Consider the following 18,330-nt stretch of genomic DNA (forward strand, 5'->3'; position numbering starts at 1 on the left):
AGAATCTTCCAAGTCCGGCTTCCTGTGTTTTTCATTAATATCGGAGCATTATGTTCGGCTCTTTACCTCCCTAATAGTTTCATAGATAGGCTTTAACCCCCTGTGACCTTGAATGCACAATTTAATATTGCTGTGTTGTGTTGTTCCTACAACATCCTCATTAACCCCCTAACCCTAATCCTAGCATTAATTATGATCTGGTATAACAAACAATAACATGGCAATATCAGATAAGACTTCCCCGGACACGTGCATGGAGTTCGACTATGAATGTATCCAAGATATCGATCACTGGGTACTGAACCTCGGTCGGTGGGCTCTTTATGGGTCTGATATTACATTTGAGACATTTAGTCTCATCTAGATCACTTCGGTCCCTGAAACGGCAAGCGATGTACAAGAATACAGAACAGATGAAAACAGAATGCAAGCGCTAAACAGCTTTGAATTTCCAATTTTCATTTTCAAAGCTTCCCGCTGACCCAGATGTTTTTCTCTGGTTCCCCCCTTTCCAGCTTTGGAAAAATGCACGTGGGAACATAATCAACACCGGAGGTTTTAAGACAGGGTACCACGTTTCTTTTTCTTTCAAATCATCAAGTACCCCTTTATACTTAAAAAAGGAAGCATAATTAAAGGTCATTATTTTAAACTCAGCAGCGATATCTTAGACACTACAGATGTGATTAATGAAACATAGAGGTGTCATCATTTCCTTTTGTTCTGTTATTCGCACAGAGACTTTGAATAATGAACTTTTTTTTTTTTTTACCCTTTTTGTATTCACATTTAACAATAAAAAAAAAAGCTACAATGTATAAATTAGTTAGCCTTACAAGGGATGGCAGTAAGAATCATTTTCAACTACAGAGAATGAAAAATATGTGCTTTAGAGGGACTAAAAGTAAATGTCAATGAGGTAGCAATAACAGTGTAAAATACAAAGAATATTTGTACTGTTTTTATATAACCCCCTTGAATTAAACCTGAATGCTAAGCAATCTGCATCTAGAAATATGTGCATATGTCTAAATTTAATGTAGATTTAATATTTTGCAAGCAATCTGGAGACGTTTTTGAGGTTAGCCCGGGTTTTAAAGCAGCGCTTTGGTCTGAATGCTGTTCACAGCCAAGCAGTATGCTTATTAGCCGCAATCCAGAAGTATTGGTCTTTGTTTCTTCCCGAAACCCCAAGTTGTTGAACCCTACCGCGGTTGGACTGGCTGTTTTGTGCGTCGCTCCATCCGCTGCATACTAAGTACATTATTGAACCGCTTCGTGAGAAATAACACTGTCTAAAATGCTGGCAGTGTTTTCTCCTCAAGTGTGGAGCCAACCCCGGAGATCGTAAACATGATGCAAGGATGCTTACAGCAGGCAAAACTCTTCAGTGTTTACATCCTATGTTAACATCCACGGTGAGCGGCCGCGGCCCGACCTATCAATAAGTTGCGATAGAGCGTCCCTTCCCGTCCACGGGTAAACCCATTAAAAAGTGGTTGCCGATCCTGTTCCCGAACCCAGTTTTCTTTTGCGCCGTTCCTCCCTCATTGAGGTCACTCTCCGATTCAGGAGCGAATCCGCTTTCTGATTAGAGCGGGCAGAACAAAACCGGCAGAGCTCTGAGGCCGGAGTACGTGGCGTGAAAGCAGCTGACCTCAGGTGTCCCATTTCAAATAGAATACCGGCCACCAGAAGAAATGAAAGGGGGAACTGCCAGCTGTCCTTCTCCATTTCAACGAGGTTCTTTCGAGTTTGAGGAGCATAAATGATTCACGAAGACGTAAAAGGATAGAAAAAAAAGTGCTCGCCAGTATCATGAATTAACTGAAAATCAAAGAGGAAACATATTATTTGAGTCTTAGTGTAGGATTTGGCTGTTTTTCATGAGTGTAGAGCATAATATATAGACGTGCATAGAGAATTACCTTGTGTGTCTTTGGAGCCATCAAATGTGCTCTGCAAAAGTGGAGCGTTGTATTCCACGTTGCTCCAAAATTATTATTTCATGCTTTTCAATCGGTACTTTTTGGGGAGAAGGGATGGCAGGGTATTTGTTCGATGCTGTTTTGGGAACAATACGACTCAGCTTACTGTCTGAAACGTGGTTCATTGCAGAAAACATGATTTCCTCATGAGAGATCAATTATTATTCCAATTTTTTCCCCCACACATGCAACCCGTCTGATATTTTCCTAACTGAAGACATTGCCTTTTGTTTGCCTTCATTGACTGGCTCTGTGAGCATTACCTCTGCAAGCTGCGTAAAACAACCGAAGCGCAACTTTCACCGTGAGCAGTCCCTTTCAAACCTGCTTTTTTTTTTTTTTTTTAACCCCCACCCTAAAACACGGGGAAGAGCGGAGGGGGATCGCAACTCGTGAGACGACGCATCATGAGTGCGGTGATTTCGGTAATTGAATCAAGGGACTAAAATTAAAAAAGCAAATTGAAGAAAAAGTGGTGAAAAGCAGTGACATTCACAAAGTGTCTCAGGAGCAACTAATTAAAGATGATTTTAACTTCAATTTTAAATAGTTACTTCTCATATCTTCTATACCGGATACATTTTTTTTTTATCATTATCATTGTTTGTTGGGAGCAGTCAAAGATTTACAACCTAATGACGCCAATACTTTCTGGATATTCAGCAGACGACATTTCTTTGTGTCCAATTTTGTTTTTCAGAAAACAGGTTATCTATACTTTCCTCGCACGGTTTCTATACGCCGTGGTTCGGCTCCGGGGAGTCCACTTGCCAAGTGTTTATATTGATAAATAAATACAAATGTGACAGTAGCACATAAACATTTATCCACCTCTGTCCCGGGAGACATTAAGTTTGATCGCTTGAATATAAGTGAAGAACTGTTGGCAGGTAGACTCGATCCATCTCCGAGTCCATCTTAATATTGACAGCCCCAAATGACACTTTAATCATTCCCCTCGTCCGTAGTGGCTGGAGAAGAGGTGCAGCTTCACACCGCCGCCCTGTCAGTCATCACGACGGAAATCTACAGTTAAATAATACGTCCAATTGAGTCGGCGTCGCCTAAGAGCGTCCGACTGCGCTTCGGAGGTTCACGTTTTTTTTTTTCTTTTTAAGAGACTTCTTTTGACTTGTTTTGTATTTCAGGTGCAAAGGCTAGTATATCTTAGCTTACCTTTTCTTGAGCCCGTGTTCATTCCATTTCGATGAAGGTAATTTGGAATTAGGGATCGCGAAAGGCTTGACGGACTTTAAATTAATGAGGACTTGGCATTTGCTCCTTTTGTTTCACAAGACTGATTTTTTTAATTTCCAAGGTGTACATTCAGCAGGGGTCTAAAGAAACAGTAACCCAGGCATGACGTTTGCTGAGGCGCTACTTCAACAGACTCCCTCTAAATGTACTTTTTTTTTTTTCTTCGGGTTCCAACTACCAATTTTTCTACATCTCGTGAGCCTATTTCTTCGGGCTGCTCTATCCCCGGTTCCTCCGAAGTAAGATGTAGAAATCTTTTTGGACATTTCGCTCAAAGGACACAGATGGCTTCTGACACCGGGATCGGGAACGGAATGACGGGCAGTTTCCCTCTTAAATCCCATGATATCTTTTTTTTTTTTTTTTTTTTCCCCAATTCACGAATGAGGGAATGGGTGCTTCATTGAGGGAGAGGGGAGGTTGGGTTGAGCCATTAATCTGTAATTTAATTTCAGGTGGGTGTCTGGGGCCATGAGGAGACACGGCAAGGTCAAGGGCTACTGAGACAAATCTACACATTTGGGCAGAGCTGAGGGTTTGATCAACAGTCTCATCCCGCTTAGGAAGAGGACACAAGTCTGAATGCGTTTGTGTGTGTTTGTGAGTGCGGAGGAGGAATTTCTGCACTACTTATAAGAGTCAAACTTGCAAGGTAGCTTTTTCACATTTGACAGCAACAAACAATCACAGAGAAAATCCATTATTCAAAACAAGTAGCATGTTTGGGATGACTGAGCATCTGCAAACAGAGAGGGATTAGACCTAAAATAGGACTGTGTCTAACTGGGAACAATTCAACATGTCACTGTTGATCTGCATGTAAATGAAATATTTGTGTAACTTTGACCATAATTCATGTTTTACTCATTATGCTGAATAGTCTGGTCGGCAGATAAATCAACTGACAGAAAAGTGCAAAGATGGATTTCAGTAGCATGACTAATCCTGCTGGTGAAGAAATGTTTGTCATAAACTAAACCTTGTTTAGCCTGAATACACTCTGAGTTGCCTTGACGATGGGACCAGTAATTACTAATGACCAGGCGGTTTCACCATGTCTTTTTAATGTAAATAGGCACTGGATTATCTGATGCAAATTTGGCATTCATACATGGGCATACACGCGAAAAAAAAAGAAATAAAAACACCATAAAAACAAACCAATAAGAGATCCTCTCCTGCTCCTAGCCTGGTTGCTTAGGAAATTAATCCTTCCACGCCAGCTAGTGGAAACTAGCTGAGATAGTCTGTTCCTTTTTTTTTTTTTTTTTTTTTTTTTTTTTTACATCGAAGGCTGTTGGGTCAGTGAGAAATCACGGTATATCCCATGAACCATTTGCAGTTTGTTGGAGCTTAGCTGGCATTCAATCTCAATTCCCTCAAGTTAGCGAGTATAGGAGAGCGGCGCACACTGACAGATACAAGTTGCTCCAACATCAGACGCTAATTAGCAAGTGCAGGAGTAATGGGAGAGCCTCGCTTTCTCTCTGAGAGACAGCGATGGCAACCGAGACAGGGTCATCTCTTCAACTGTCTCGCTCCCTTTTTAGACGGACGAGCTCTGCTACGCGCCTCCTCTCTAGTCCCTGTCGCTAAATGTTTTAAAACTTTGCTTCTCATTTAAGAAACGCGCAGACGACGGCAAATTCTCTCGCCGCTCAGACGTAAAGCGAGGGTCGGCGATGTAAAATGATGGCTGGTCGAGGAGGGAGGGGGTTAAATGAAAATTCTCGGGGGGGGGGGGGGGGGATTGTCGAAGATGACGGACTCATCTTCGGCTCAGCTGTGAGTTGACATTCTGTATGGCACTGCAAATAGTCTCCAGGTTGATGGACACTGTAGGTGGAGTGGGATTACCCGCCAGACTCGTCTTCCACCAGCCGTCTGGACAGAACTTCTGGAAAAAAAAAAAAAAAAAAAAAAAAAAGACACAAATATACCATAAATATAATGACGGACTGTTCATCCCTGGGCAGGAACAGGGGATCCAGCAGAGGAGGCTGGCTCATTTAGAAAACTTTGAATATGTTTTTTTTTTTTTTTCTTTTTTATTCTTGCTGTTAATGGATATTTAAATGTTACAGTTTGATCTGAAAACATGCAGTAGATTAATAGGAGGGACTCCAATTGCCAAGATGTGTGAATGAATGAGTGAATGGTTGCATGCAAGCCTACAATGGATTGGCAATTTGTCCATGCAGAACCCAATGACAACTGGGATAGAATGCGTTCCACGTTTTTTTAATAACATTTGATGATTTTCTTCATTTTCCAGTTTCCTTAATTCTAAGACACCAACATTATTTAAAATTGAATGTACATTACAACATTAATTTCAAGACGTGCAGCAATCTGCTGAATATCAGCTGAAACAGCTAATTTTGTAAAATGGTTTTGTTTTCTTGGAATGTAAATGCAATAGGTTCACCGAATTTGATAGACTTTTCTGTAAAATCCCACATTTCTATTTGTTTTTTTTTTTTCTCTTTTGTTTTAATTGCTATTTCATATATCCAAACGTTGGGTTAAAATGGATTCAGCACAATATTCAGCAATGTTGTGTTTTCCTACTCAAATTTTGCAGGACTTCATCTAAACTTTGGCTAACATATTGTAAAGTGATGTTTACAGTTTTAGCTGCATGTATCGGTATCATCTGCATATACATATGTATGGATCAAACTGTGCAAATGAACAAAATAAATAAATGAACCAAAATCAAAGCAGTTAGAGGATGAAAAACTGAAAAAAAAAAAAAAAATATATATATATATATATATATATATATATACAATCAATATTTTTTTCAGTAATATATTTTTCAATATTTATATTTTTCTATATTTTTTTAATATGCATATAAAGGCAGCAACTTTTTTTTTTTCTTTGGATGGTGCAATATTTAACTCTCTCCCCATCTTTATAAACATCCATGCTTCTCTCTCTCAGCCCCTGTGGATCACCTTACTTCGAGCACAGTGACAGAAATGGTTCTCCCTGCATCATTAAACAGTTCAAATTAACTTGGCTGGAATTTAATTATGTCACACACAAGGCTCTTTTACTCCAAGACTTAAAAAGCAATATAGTTGGCTATATGCTCATAGGTTTGGCTTTTAGATACATTATTCAGATCAGTCAACTAGATCTGAATGCATGGCTTCCTAAATGAATACAGTGCATTCGGCCATGAGGAGATCTCTCTCTGTTTCTGTTGATATCCCACGTAAATACAAGGCGAGGCTAATAATCTCTGCCTGGTGGTACGGGGGATTCTGCTCATGCTCAGTGTAACAGTAAGACCTTCGTTGTGCCTGTCTGAACCTGTCATACACCTCTTTTGATTTTGGTATACTATAAACGGAGGAGCTTTGACTCGGAAAGCAGACGTCTTCTCCTGTTTGAAGCACGATATTGATCCTAATTCTCAATTAGAGGAAATCCAAATATGGCTCCGTGATTGAGCGTTTCCCATATTCCGATTGACAATCATTATCACCCGTTCATTTGATTCACCCTTCTTTTTTTCTTTTTTTAACACCGCAGACCGACGTGATGAGTTAAAACCCTAAGTGAAACCCCGAGGGCATTGCTAACGGCTTCAAAATGTCAAAGTAAAAAAATTACATAGATATAAGTCTGTCATTCTGAATGATGATTTTTTTTTTTTTTTTTTTTTTTTTTTGGGGGGGGGGGGGGATTGTAAAGCTCGGCCCAAGAATATCTATTTTATGGAGCAGCGGAGTCTTTGAAAATGCAGCCTGGCTTCCATTTTCTCCCTTTCACAGGATAATCCAAATTGCGAACTTATCCATCACCCAAACACAACACCATTTTCACACATGCATGGTCTCATTATTAAGTTTACCCCTGTATTCTCCTAGAGGGAACTAAGGACCTGTATTTCAAAGAGAAGTCACGCTCACCATTAAGTCCAGAGGTTAGGGGTGAAATGAAAGGCATTTACCTTCACACGCAGAGACGGCCTGACCATCTACAGCGGAGTCATTTAGAATCTTACAAACTAACACAGACTGTCAGCGGGAGTTATTTTTCTATTTTTTTTTATTTTTTTTTTCCCATTGTTGAAAATTGTTAATGCTGGCAATCAAAAAGTAAACTTCAACTCAAGTGTTTATCAAGACACTTCTTTCTGTCTGAGGACTCAAAGCAGTCGAGGAAATTCAGAAAGCACTTCTACACTTCAACACCTGAGACGCGGGCTGATGGACAGATTAATTTACAGCTGGTACATGAGATTGCACACTAATTTACCCTGGAGATGGCTCATGTGAGAGATACAGCAACACAGGAGACGCTGTTATATGACCTCTTGTAAATCCACATTGCAATTTCTTTCCCCATTTAGTCCCAGCAGCCTATTTCCTGGCTTTGTTTTTTTTTTTTTTTCCGTTTGTTTTTTAATGGTTTGGAACATCATACAATAGCGGTGGAGAACGGTAGCTCGGCACACAAGCAGAGAAACCATCAGAAACAAACACCCCAGCTGAGGTTTTTTTATGCTAAATGTTTAAACTGGAAATAACCTTGAAGAAAAAAAAAAATCCAGATAATGAGACAATGTCTTAACCTTGGTAATGCTTAAAGATGATTACAGGATGATCAAACACACTATGACAGTATTCTCGCTGCAAGAGTTGGTAATTACGAAATATAATCCATGCTGTGCAAAGAAAACATATACAGATCTAGTTTTATGCATAAATTTACATTTTTACAAATAACTTTGAGACCTTAATACTATAGAGCTGCAAAGAAAAAAGAAAACAGACTGGAGAACACAACCTGTTGGATATGGTACATGTTTAAATAGAAGTATAATTAGCTCGGAAAAAAAAAAAAAAGAAAAAATGATTGTCGATGTGGACGTGGAAGTAAATAGAAGGCTCAACATAAAATATGAATATTCATCCTGTCTTATGGCCCTTCCCTACGTCTCTGAAATAAACACCAGACAAAAATACGCCTTTTTAATGACAAATGGAGGGAATAAGATAACATCCGATCATCAGATTCATTGAATTGGCCACATAATTCATGATGAAGAGACATAAATAGTGAAAAAAAAAAAGTGTCATACTGACGTCTCCGAGTGAAAGAGACCACAGTACTCTTTTGACCGTCACCTAACACAAGGGGTTGCAGCACCGCTACAAGTACCCATCAAAATAAGAAACACGCAAAATGGATTACTGGGAGGTTGGAGGGGTTACTGTGTGTACCAGATTAGTGTCTATAAACAGATATTTGCACATGAATGAAAATGCCGTGGGCAAGGGAGAAAAGATTTGGGGATTTTTGATCCAACTCGCGGGCGACTGACCGATCCTGAGTGGGTTTCGGTTCCATGAAAACACTACAGAGAGGCGTAACAGGCAGGATGGATGGATGGGTTTGGCTGAAAGGCAATATCTCAACCCATCTGATAATTGTTTGATGCCGATTTCACTTTTTTCATCCGGTCCCGTTTCTTTGTTAGTTTTGAAACGGTCCACGGAAAGACATGTTCTCCCGACAAAACCATTTGAGCGTCTCCAGATTCTAATTGGAAGGAATATAATCAGCAGACGGGAGAGTGAGCTTGGCATAGATACTCACTAAACTTTGATTACAGTAAATCTATGATATATAGACGTCCCAGGATGCCACGTGCTAAAGCCAAATTTAATAATACTCCCGGTCAGCTATATACATGAGGCTCAGCAGACAGGAGAAGCAATATTACAGCCCGCAGAGACCCGTCTCACATGTGTCTGTGATACACAGCTACCGCTATCACAGAATATTATGCCATATATATTTCAGCAGACACAACAGTGTCAAAATTATACCAAAGACATTGAAAGTGTGGCTTCGTTTTATCAGGGCTGAGATAGACGGCGCCTGATGCAACACGGCAACACTACAAAATTTATGAAGCATTTGAACATGCACAGAATCCATTTAAGAGCCAAGAGTTGCTCTGTGTTTGGATGCTGGAAAAAAAAAAAAAAAAAAAAGATAGAAAAGAAGAGCAGATCGCCGTCACTCTCATCGGCATTCAAGCCCGCGATCCTTCAAAATGTCTGGCGATTGGATTGATCCGAGATTGTTGAAAAGGACGGGGTTGTAAGGGATTTGAGCGGGTGAGAGTTAATAAACAATTACAGCAGGATGCATAAAAACAAATCAGCATGCTGAGAGAGATACCCGTGTCTGCGGCGCTGAGCACTATCATACACCGCCTTGTCACTTGCAAGTGTTTGATTTTTTTTTTCGTATCTTACATTTTCTGCATCGCGTAATATTCGGTTGCAGAGGCAGGTGTTCCAGAAGTAGCACGGGTGTCTAAACCGAAGGGTTCTCGGTTTGTTTCCGTCTGCTACGCTTTCTTATTAGCGAAATGATATGCAGACGATTTCATGTTGTGGTAAACGGGATTATTTTTAATGTGCAAAGTAAAAACTCGATTCGAACCATACATCCTGGTATCTCGCTGCGTAGAACTCCTTCCGCAAAAGGACGAATCCTCGCCGCTGTGAGTTTCGGTGCCAGACTTCTAAAAAGACAATCCTATAATAAATAGGTTCAGAGATTTTGGTGTTACTGCGTGGGTTTCGAAAACAAACGAAACACAGAACGCTGAAGAACGGGCACTGAGAACGGAGCAGCGATGGAGCAAGTCTTTCTTCATCCCTTTACTTCTTCCCAACAACAACAATAACATGCTGAAGTCTTTTAAAGGCTGACGTGCGTATCGGCGCCGCGGAGAGTCGCGAGGCCATCCCGGCCTGCTGTGCCATCTCGTCACGTCCGAGAGAAGGAAATCTGCTAGATCACAACAAAGAAAACGGCGAGGAGAAATCATCCTGTCCCAGTTTCCTGAAAAGTACAAGATCCCTGAGGATCTCCTGAACCGGCAGACTTGTTTTCCTTACCGCCAGTCCTGTTCTTTTCCTCGACAGCAGAGGCTCGATGGAGGCTTTCCGGTGAATGGACGGTTACATCCGGCAGCATTCGAGGCTACGCCGCGCCGTTGTTGAATAGCGTTAACAAATCGAGCATCGAGCGCATGTGTTGTCAACAACATGTGCAGAGCCTCTGCAGCCTCACAAACAACAGTAGTGTTGTGGCGACCGTAGGAGGTAGGGTCAGCGCTGACGTAACAATGCGGTTCTGATTCATTCACCGCCAGGAGAAGACCCATGAGAGATTTTGGCTCGGTCCGGGTGCCGCACACGACACGCCGGAGATGCCAAGGGCAAGGATTTGGAGAGGAAAGACAGAAAAAGACCGTCTTTTCACACCGATCGCGTGAACTGCAGTCGAGCCCGACGCTGGACAAAGCAACCAAATATCACGGGATGTTGGCCAACTGGACCCCCTGCATAAAACACTTATATTCACTCAGAGCCGCCTATGTTCCTGTCCAGTGTAAAACAAAAGGTTATAGGATTACCAAGGCTTCAAACGGGAGACGATATTATTGGCTGGGATAACCATAATATGCATGACTTATGCATGTGAACCGATCCGGAGAGGTCTAAAGTTCTTGGCGTTTGGAGATTTGTTTATCGGTCACGCCGAGAGGAGTTATATATGTGATCGTGGTGAAATAAATTTTGTCCCTAGACCCAAGATGCTGATAATAACAGTCGTGCTGTTATGCAATTCCGCACGACAAAATACTGCATTTCTGAGACGTTTACACCGTAGCGATCCCACGCTACGTCATTCCTCTGTACGACCGCCGCAAAATGCATCACATTTGAAACCTCCTACACCTTTATCAGCTTCTTTTTCAAATCGTCGAGGGACCGCACCTTCGACCTCTCTCCAAAAACAGCCCTCAACCCCCCAGGTGTTAATTATAGGACTTTTCCCCCTGGAGCTCGGATGGGACATGGAAGAGCATTAATCTTGATTCTTCACTTCAGTCTAAAGGATCATTTGAAGGGGCTCCTGTGGTAAGCCCCAAAGGCGATGTGACTCGGTGCCAGGAGAAAGGTAGGAGTGGGGAAAGGAAAGTCACAGTTTATTCAGTGCTCACACCGGGATGCCAGCCGCCTCAGTAGGTGCCTAAATGATTTATCCCATGTATTCTCAGTATGCTAATCTCACTAAATATTTCGGGTGACACGGGATGACATTCATGCTGACCGTCTTCCACCTGTGTGGTGATTCATTTTGTTTTCCTGATGCGGCATGAAGGTGACTGTCACGTAATAAGCAGAACTGAGCGGAGCTGACATGTTTACATTCAGCACCATTTCATTGGACACTTTAGGTTGTCGGGGGTACGCGCAGAGGTCAAAGCTGCACTTTGCAGTGATGGCAAAGCTGACAATGATAAAGCTCCGCACGAGATCCGGTTTCGACGATTCGACGGCCTCCCCTGAGATTTAGAAAAGAATGTTTATGACGGTAAAAAGTATTTCAGTACCTATTTTGCAGAAATGACTGACATTTTAGCGCTACGCCCTGCCATTGCCTCATCAGCTTGTAAAATGGAGGAATAGAAATTGCTATTGCAATCAGGAAAATATGTAAAACACCACCACCAGTAGAGAAAACCTCAATAAAAAAAAAAAAGCCCAAAAATGTAGCAAATTGCCTGAATAGACAGGTAATTTGAGATTATGTCCAAACTGCAGAAGAACCGAGTAATCATTTCGAATTTATTCTGTTCTCCGTTACTAACAGCTATAAAAAAAATAAATAAAAATAAAAAAAAAAAACATCAAGAATGATGTTTGAGTTGAAGTAGACAAACAAAATCAGAAACACTCAAGGTGATGTTATCCGGTAATTTCCTATCCCGTAATTTATGTACACTTAATTTTTAATGGCTTGTTAGTTTGATCACGGTCCTCCTTATCTCTTTAGTTAATCTACTCCTACAGTTAAAAAAAAGCACCGGACCAGTTAATTAGCATGCAGAGATGTGCATGTTTAAGTTCCCTCTATATGAGCTGGTGCAAGTTCCACTGCAGTTTAATGATAATGTGTGCACACTTCAGAAAGCTGCACATAAAAGTCATCTCCTCGTTCGATAAGCAACATGTTTTGCATACTCCCATCACAGTGGGGGGACTCTTCAGCATTAAGGTTTGTGCCATCTGCAAATTCTCTGTTGCTGAACAAATTCACTTTGATAGCCATTTCTTTTAAACAACAGCCAGGGAATCCATTAAAATTACCCCTCGTTCCTTCCCCAACAGTGACAACGTCTAAACTTAAGAACTATAGGGTAGGAATAATTGCTTTCTGTCAAATACACCACTATAAATTGCCCAGGAGAACTGAGAAACCCAGATTTGATGGCTGCTGAGAAAGTGTTTCTTTTTCCATGCAGGACTTTTCATGTTATACAAATATACAATGACAATGTCAGAGGCAGGGCAGCACACACAATGCAAAACATGGCTCACAATTTAGTTCTTTAATGCCAACAACAGCAGCAATAATCGAAAACATGCATTTGTTGAATCGATGCAATACCTGGGTCGCATAGGGCGATGCCAACGCTCACATCTTAATATGTCACGAAAAAAATAATGTATATCTCCGGTCGAATAAATGTTAAATGTTGTTATAAAACAGAAAGATTAAGTCTCTTACTGTCTCTTCCCAATGAAAAGGCGTGGAAACGTCTTGCGTGTTTTGAAGAGTGACAGCTTCTTTTCATTGAAATGTCTGATTCTGGGAACGAGTTAACGGACATTTAATACTTAAAGAACTATATTTGACATGTGAGACAGAACAACATTGTTTAGACATTGCAAGAATGAATGTTGTTTGTTCCAACAATGTCAAAATGTCGATTCGATCAGGTCTACTGACAACAGCATAAGCTGTTAATATGATGTGGTAAGTTTGTCCTTTTCACTGTTCTGAATTCAAAGTGCACCAAATGTGCAGTAGTGGTATTTGTTGTTTACAAACCACGTTTTTATTTCCCCACCAAAAAATTTACATTTCTCTAGTCTAATGCCTTTCTGATGTTAATTGATGTCTTCATTGCATCAAATTGAAGTCTAATAGACATAAAATTTCATTTATTAATTGATATTTAGTTCTTATAGTTGACTGATTGTATCGTGTGTCACCAGTATGAGCCAATAAATTTTGACAAATATGCTGAATTACCTTTTTTTTTTTTCAAATCTGACATAAAAATAAACAAACACACACACACAAACATGCACACGTACACACACACACACACACACACACACACACACACACACACACACACACACATATATATATATAATTATTTTTTTTATTTTTTTATTTTTTTTAAGAGGCTATAATGTTTGCAGATGGCATTGTGATCTGTAGTGAGAGCAAGCAGTAGCAGGCATCTCAAGAGATGGAGCTGTGCACTGAAGAGAAGAGGAATGAAGATCAGTAGCAGCAAGACAGGGAATACGTGTGTGAATGAAAAGGAAGCGAGTGGAACAGTGAGCGTTCAAGGAAGGAAGGTCGGAACGGTGCAGGACTTAAAATATTTCAGGTCACATGATCTTGTGGAGACCCTTAATATCTATATAAATGCACACACACATACAAAGCTGTATATATATATACACACAGAGAGATAAAAGGGAGGAGGATCTTTCTACAAGATAGCTAATTCTGCATGTGCACCCAAACCTAATCACAACATACACAACCTCTGATGACAGGAGTATTGATCAATGTATGTGGTGGATATAGACCTCCAGCAACTTGCAATCACCTACTGGGCCCCAGGGGTGTGTTTCAGGGTGCACATACCACCAGTTTATTATTAGAATAATCACTTTTAATTATTTTGTTGTTCGTGGCCCCCGTTCACCGTGCTTTTCTTTCATCTATGCATCGATAGCCTATTCCGGTATCACAGCGTCCCAGTGGGCTGTATCTGTGCATGCACTCCTGTGTGTGAAGGTTTTTTTTTTTTTTTTTTTTTAATCACATCACTGATCTTGTACACAATATCTCATCTGCATTATGAGTAATCTATGGTAGTTAATTGAGCCCAGGGGCAGTTAGTTTCAATGGAGGCTCCTGAGCTTTTCTGGCAAAAACAGGAGGAGAAAACTCTCTGGAGAAAGCAGCTCTCTGTCAAGAGGCAAACAGAGCAGAACTCCTGCCGTGTTCATTAGATGTCATTGATCAGCGATCCAGCCATGGTGCACCACTACCACATCTCACATATCGCCAGAAATTTGTCCATAAAATTAGTATAAATGTGTGTCACAGGATATTTTCAACTGTCTGATATTACTGGATATTTGCAAAGTTTGCCACACAGCACATTCCACAGTATATTTTTATTTCTTGAAAAATAAAAGTGCGGCCGCACTTGTTTATTGGCTCATCACACCCCCAACCCCGCCTCGCCACAAGAGATATAATGCAAAATGAAGGTTGCGAGGTATAAAAATGCTGATAAATGGCTGAGACAACAGCATAAATAATGCAGAGATCAGAGATACTAGAGAGTCGAGAGTCAAACACGACTTAGAGACACCCTGTGTCTCCCCGGACAGATTCCGATGGAAGTGTCCTGTCTGACATCATCAGTGTCTTCCTGACTTCACCTGCCACGTACGGCAGAGGGGGATTCTCCTTTTTCCACCCTCGCTCCTCTCCCTACTGACAAAATCTAATCATCGGGGCGCTCAATCCCCACGGCGGTGCCCGTTCAACCCATCTACTACACCTTCCAACGGCAGACTTTTAAAACATGGAGACGACGTACATACTTTCCGTGAAACTTTTTTTTTTTTTTTTCCCCTTACGCCCGTCTTTTTTAAGAAACGGCAACCCACGTGGCCTAGTGTGAAGAAGTCCGACAGAATGAACCCTCAAGTGCTGCAGTAAAAAAAAAAAAAAGTATAACAATGGGACATGTTCTAAGCATGACAGTCCAGAGTTTAAGTGAATATATAGGGGTGAATTAAATCAATATTTCTCAATTCAGCTGAAGGACCAGGGAAAGGACTATTATGAAACACTAATTGCACCTATAGGGCCTATCTTTTAAAAAAATGTAATCTGCTCTCTCATTGGAATTCATCGAAGGTCCTCAGGTAGATGACCGGGACTGTCAGTGCTGCTCCTTATTTCACTCAGTTTTCTTTATTCCCTTCATGTGTGCCTCTGAATATTCATTGGCTTCTCATTTGCAGCCATCGCTGGCTCTCGTGGCTTATAGGCCAAGGTTCTGCAAAATACCATTCCTCCGTCCTCTTTTGCACGTTAAAAAAAGGAACAGAAATGTCTTCAAATAAATGTATCCCTAAAAGCTCAGGGTCCTGCTAAGCAAACAGGAGCCCCACCTGGCAATGTTTCATTAGAAATAGTATGGTCATCGGTGTGATGTACTGCATTTGAGCCCATTGCCAAAAAATAATATTATTAAAAAAAAAAAAAAGATTAAAAATATTTTTGAGGATTAAATAGGAGAATATTCTTTTTGTCTTCACTGGAAAAGGATTGATATTTTCTTTTAAGTGAAGATTTTACTGTGGATAATCAATAATTGATCACTCCACAATGTAACTATAGGTAATGAAGACATAAATCATGGTATAGAAAACTTTCATGTCTTTTGAAAAGAGTTTTCATTACCAAAGCAAAAATAAGCATTACTATTATTATTATTATTATTATTATTACCATTATAATAATAACAAAGAGAACTATCTCAAGTAAAAAAAGCTGTAATCTCTCAGTAAATCCCAGAATATCAACTCAATTACTGTATCAATATTAATGTTTGAGAAATCAAACGTGATTTTTGTTTATCGCCATAAATTTGTATCAACTCTTATTTACATATATATGGGACATGCTTTATCATTTTTAATCAAAAATTACATTTAGCACAGAACAGCATCGGAGCTCTTGACCTTTATTTTCACCAGAAAGTGTCTGCAGCAAGAAATAAGGTCTAAGAGTTGGTCTAACCTTCCAGAACTTCCTCAAGTGATCGGTAAGTGAAATTTAAGACGAAACACAAGCAGTAGCCTGCGAGTAGCTCACGCCGACTAATAAAAAGAGCGCGCACGTTACTGGGCGTGTGCCATGCTGCAGCCGGCTATTAACCGTGTCATCTGTGCTTGGCTGCTGGTAATGAAACAATAAAGGTTCTAGCGGATAAACATAAGTCAGAAATGAACATGTATCGATAAGGCAAAGGTTTATGAAAACAAAGTGCCCCCTCGACTCTGGAACAAGTTAATTAAATGCAGAGCCTTGCTTTATTAAATAAGATATGCCGCACTCTGCATAAATGCATTAATCGATAGCAAAACTGCCACACAAATATAAGAATAATTGATCGAGGATGATTCAGCAGCAGAGGTCTAAGGGCTTGCAGGATATTACCTCGCAATAACAGTCTCAGTGAAGGTCAGTGGATACTACAGTAATGACAAATGTCTTCTCTTTGACTCCTACTGGCCAGACTTTATTTTGGCTAGTTACAGGAAATTACTTTCTATACCTTCTATCACCTCCCACTCGCCCTGGGCACTTCACTCTGGGCTTTATGGCAATAACTGATCAGAGCTGAAAAAGGAGAAACAAGCTGTAACTGCCCAACCATGTAATAAAAAGTATTAATGCAACTGACACCAAACTAATGGCCATTAAAGTAAAGTTGGCGGCGCAGCTATGAACAGACAGAACGAGAGTCCATATTGTATGTTAATGTGTCATTGCATGACTCACTGATAGTGTGAGGTCTAAACAACTTCATACGGTCTATTATTATCTTACGCCTCTGCAAAATGTGCACGCCTCTTCTGCGGGGCGGCTACACAGACAGAAATGGAAACCAGACAAACACAGTTCATTAAATGTGTACTATGTCAGGGCCCGTGATAGCCTTACGATCCACCCAAGTAATCGCGCAATGTTCCTGCAAAATGCTTTAAAACAAACAAAAAAAGACAAGCGCGTTTTACCATATATCCCCGTACTGACCACTTACTTCAGCACCTGTGGAAATCGAAACTCGCGGCGACGTCTGTAAAGTAAGGATCTGTAAAGTATGTCATGACAAAAGGGAGAAGGATTTCTGCTATGGCAACGACTGTCGTCTGTTGGGTGCACTGTGGCATTCCCGAAATAGATCTAAGGTTTGGGCTTTCCTGGCCCGTAGAGGTTCATGTGTTAGGTCCAGGGAGGGAGCTGGAGCCTGACACAGGCCGGTCACGGTCGAGTGAACATTAGGCCAGTCCTCAGAGTGTCCCATTCCACTCCCTGGGGGCTACAGAGTCCGACACTGCCAGCATTTCTGGCCCCCGCGACTATCATACATGCCTGCTTGCTTGCCACTGTGGTAGTCCAGCTGTACCCGGTCCATGGCATCCTGCTGCTAAACTGGATTCGATAAATAGAGGGCGACCGGCATATTCTCTGACAAACAATTACACGTGCGAGTAGGGCGGAAATAACAGCGCGAGGTTGACGCTAGACGACGATAACGTCAGAACTCATGAAACTCCGGCCAGGATGAACCCCGATGTGAATTAACGAGCAAAGGGTAGCGGTACACAAAATTGCTTGGGTGTTTACAAAATATAAAAAAACAAAATACTAACAGTGAGCGACTTTGTTTTTTTGTCGTTTTTGTTTCTGCCCTTCACTTTCCCTTCGTGTCAGTCCCTTCCATGCGTTTTTTTCACAGCGCCGTTTTCCCCGTCACCAACACGAAGCCATACGCGTCCTTGAAATTGACGTACATAAGGGCAGGCCGAGACGGTGACGCTGCCCGGGATCTACGGCGACGCCATCCGGATGCCTTTCGGATTGGAAAAGTGTGAGCAAATCAAAGCAAAGAGGAGGAGGTCTCCCGAGTCTATATTAGCCAGAGGCCACTGGAGTGACTATTATCACACAGCGTCAAAACAGCCCACTTCCACCTCCGAGACGTGCCCAGACGTTGTGAGTCAGAAAGTCATGGAAAAATCTCTGATAAGGCATTTCCAGGCAATGCTCCTATAGTGCCTACATAGCACAAGTAAAGCGCCCGGTGCAGCATTCCTGCACTCAAAGATGAACTTCCTTTTCTTTTTTGAATTAA

At 41.1% G+C, this 18,330-nt stretch overlaps 1 protein-coding gene across 3 annotated transcripts in view; it reads right to left on the reverse strand.

Annotated features, from left to right (window-relative positions):
• Positions 1 to 1,260: 1,260 nt before the first annotated feature.
• The window catches only part of cd276 (CD276 molecule), an 87,433-nt gene continuing 70,363 nt past the window's right edge, over positions 1,261 to 18,330 (reverse strand). For 2 of the 3 annotated variants that reach the window (XM_086174985.1, XM_086174986.1), the window contains one exon: positions 1,261 to 5,142. In XM_086174985.1, coding sequence (XP_086031111.1) covers positions 5,099 to 5,142 — 44 coding nt within the window. In that variant the 3' untranslated portion in view covers positions 1,261 to 5,098. The remainder of the gene's footprint in view (positions 5,143 to 18,330) is intronic. The other variant, XM_086174987.1, reaches the window with a different exon arrangement.

The sequence above is a fragment of the Fistularia commersonii genome, chromosome 27 (genome assembly GCF_037954325.1).
Source record: "Fistularia commersonii isolate RoL2024-O1a breed Wild chromosome 27, RoL_Fcom_v1.0, whole genome shotgun sequence".
NCBI lineage: Eukaryota > Metazoa > Chordata > Actinopteri > Syngnathiformes > Fistulariidae > Fistularia > Fistularia commersonii.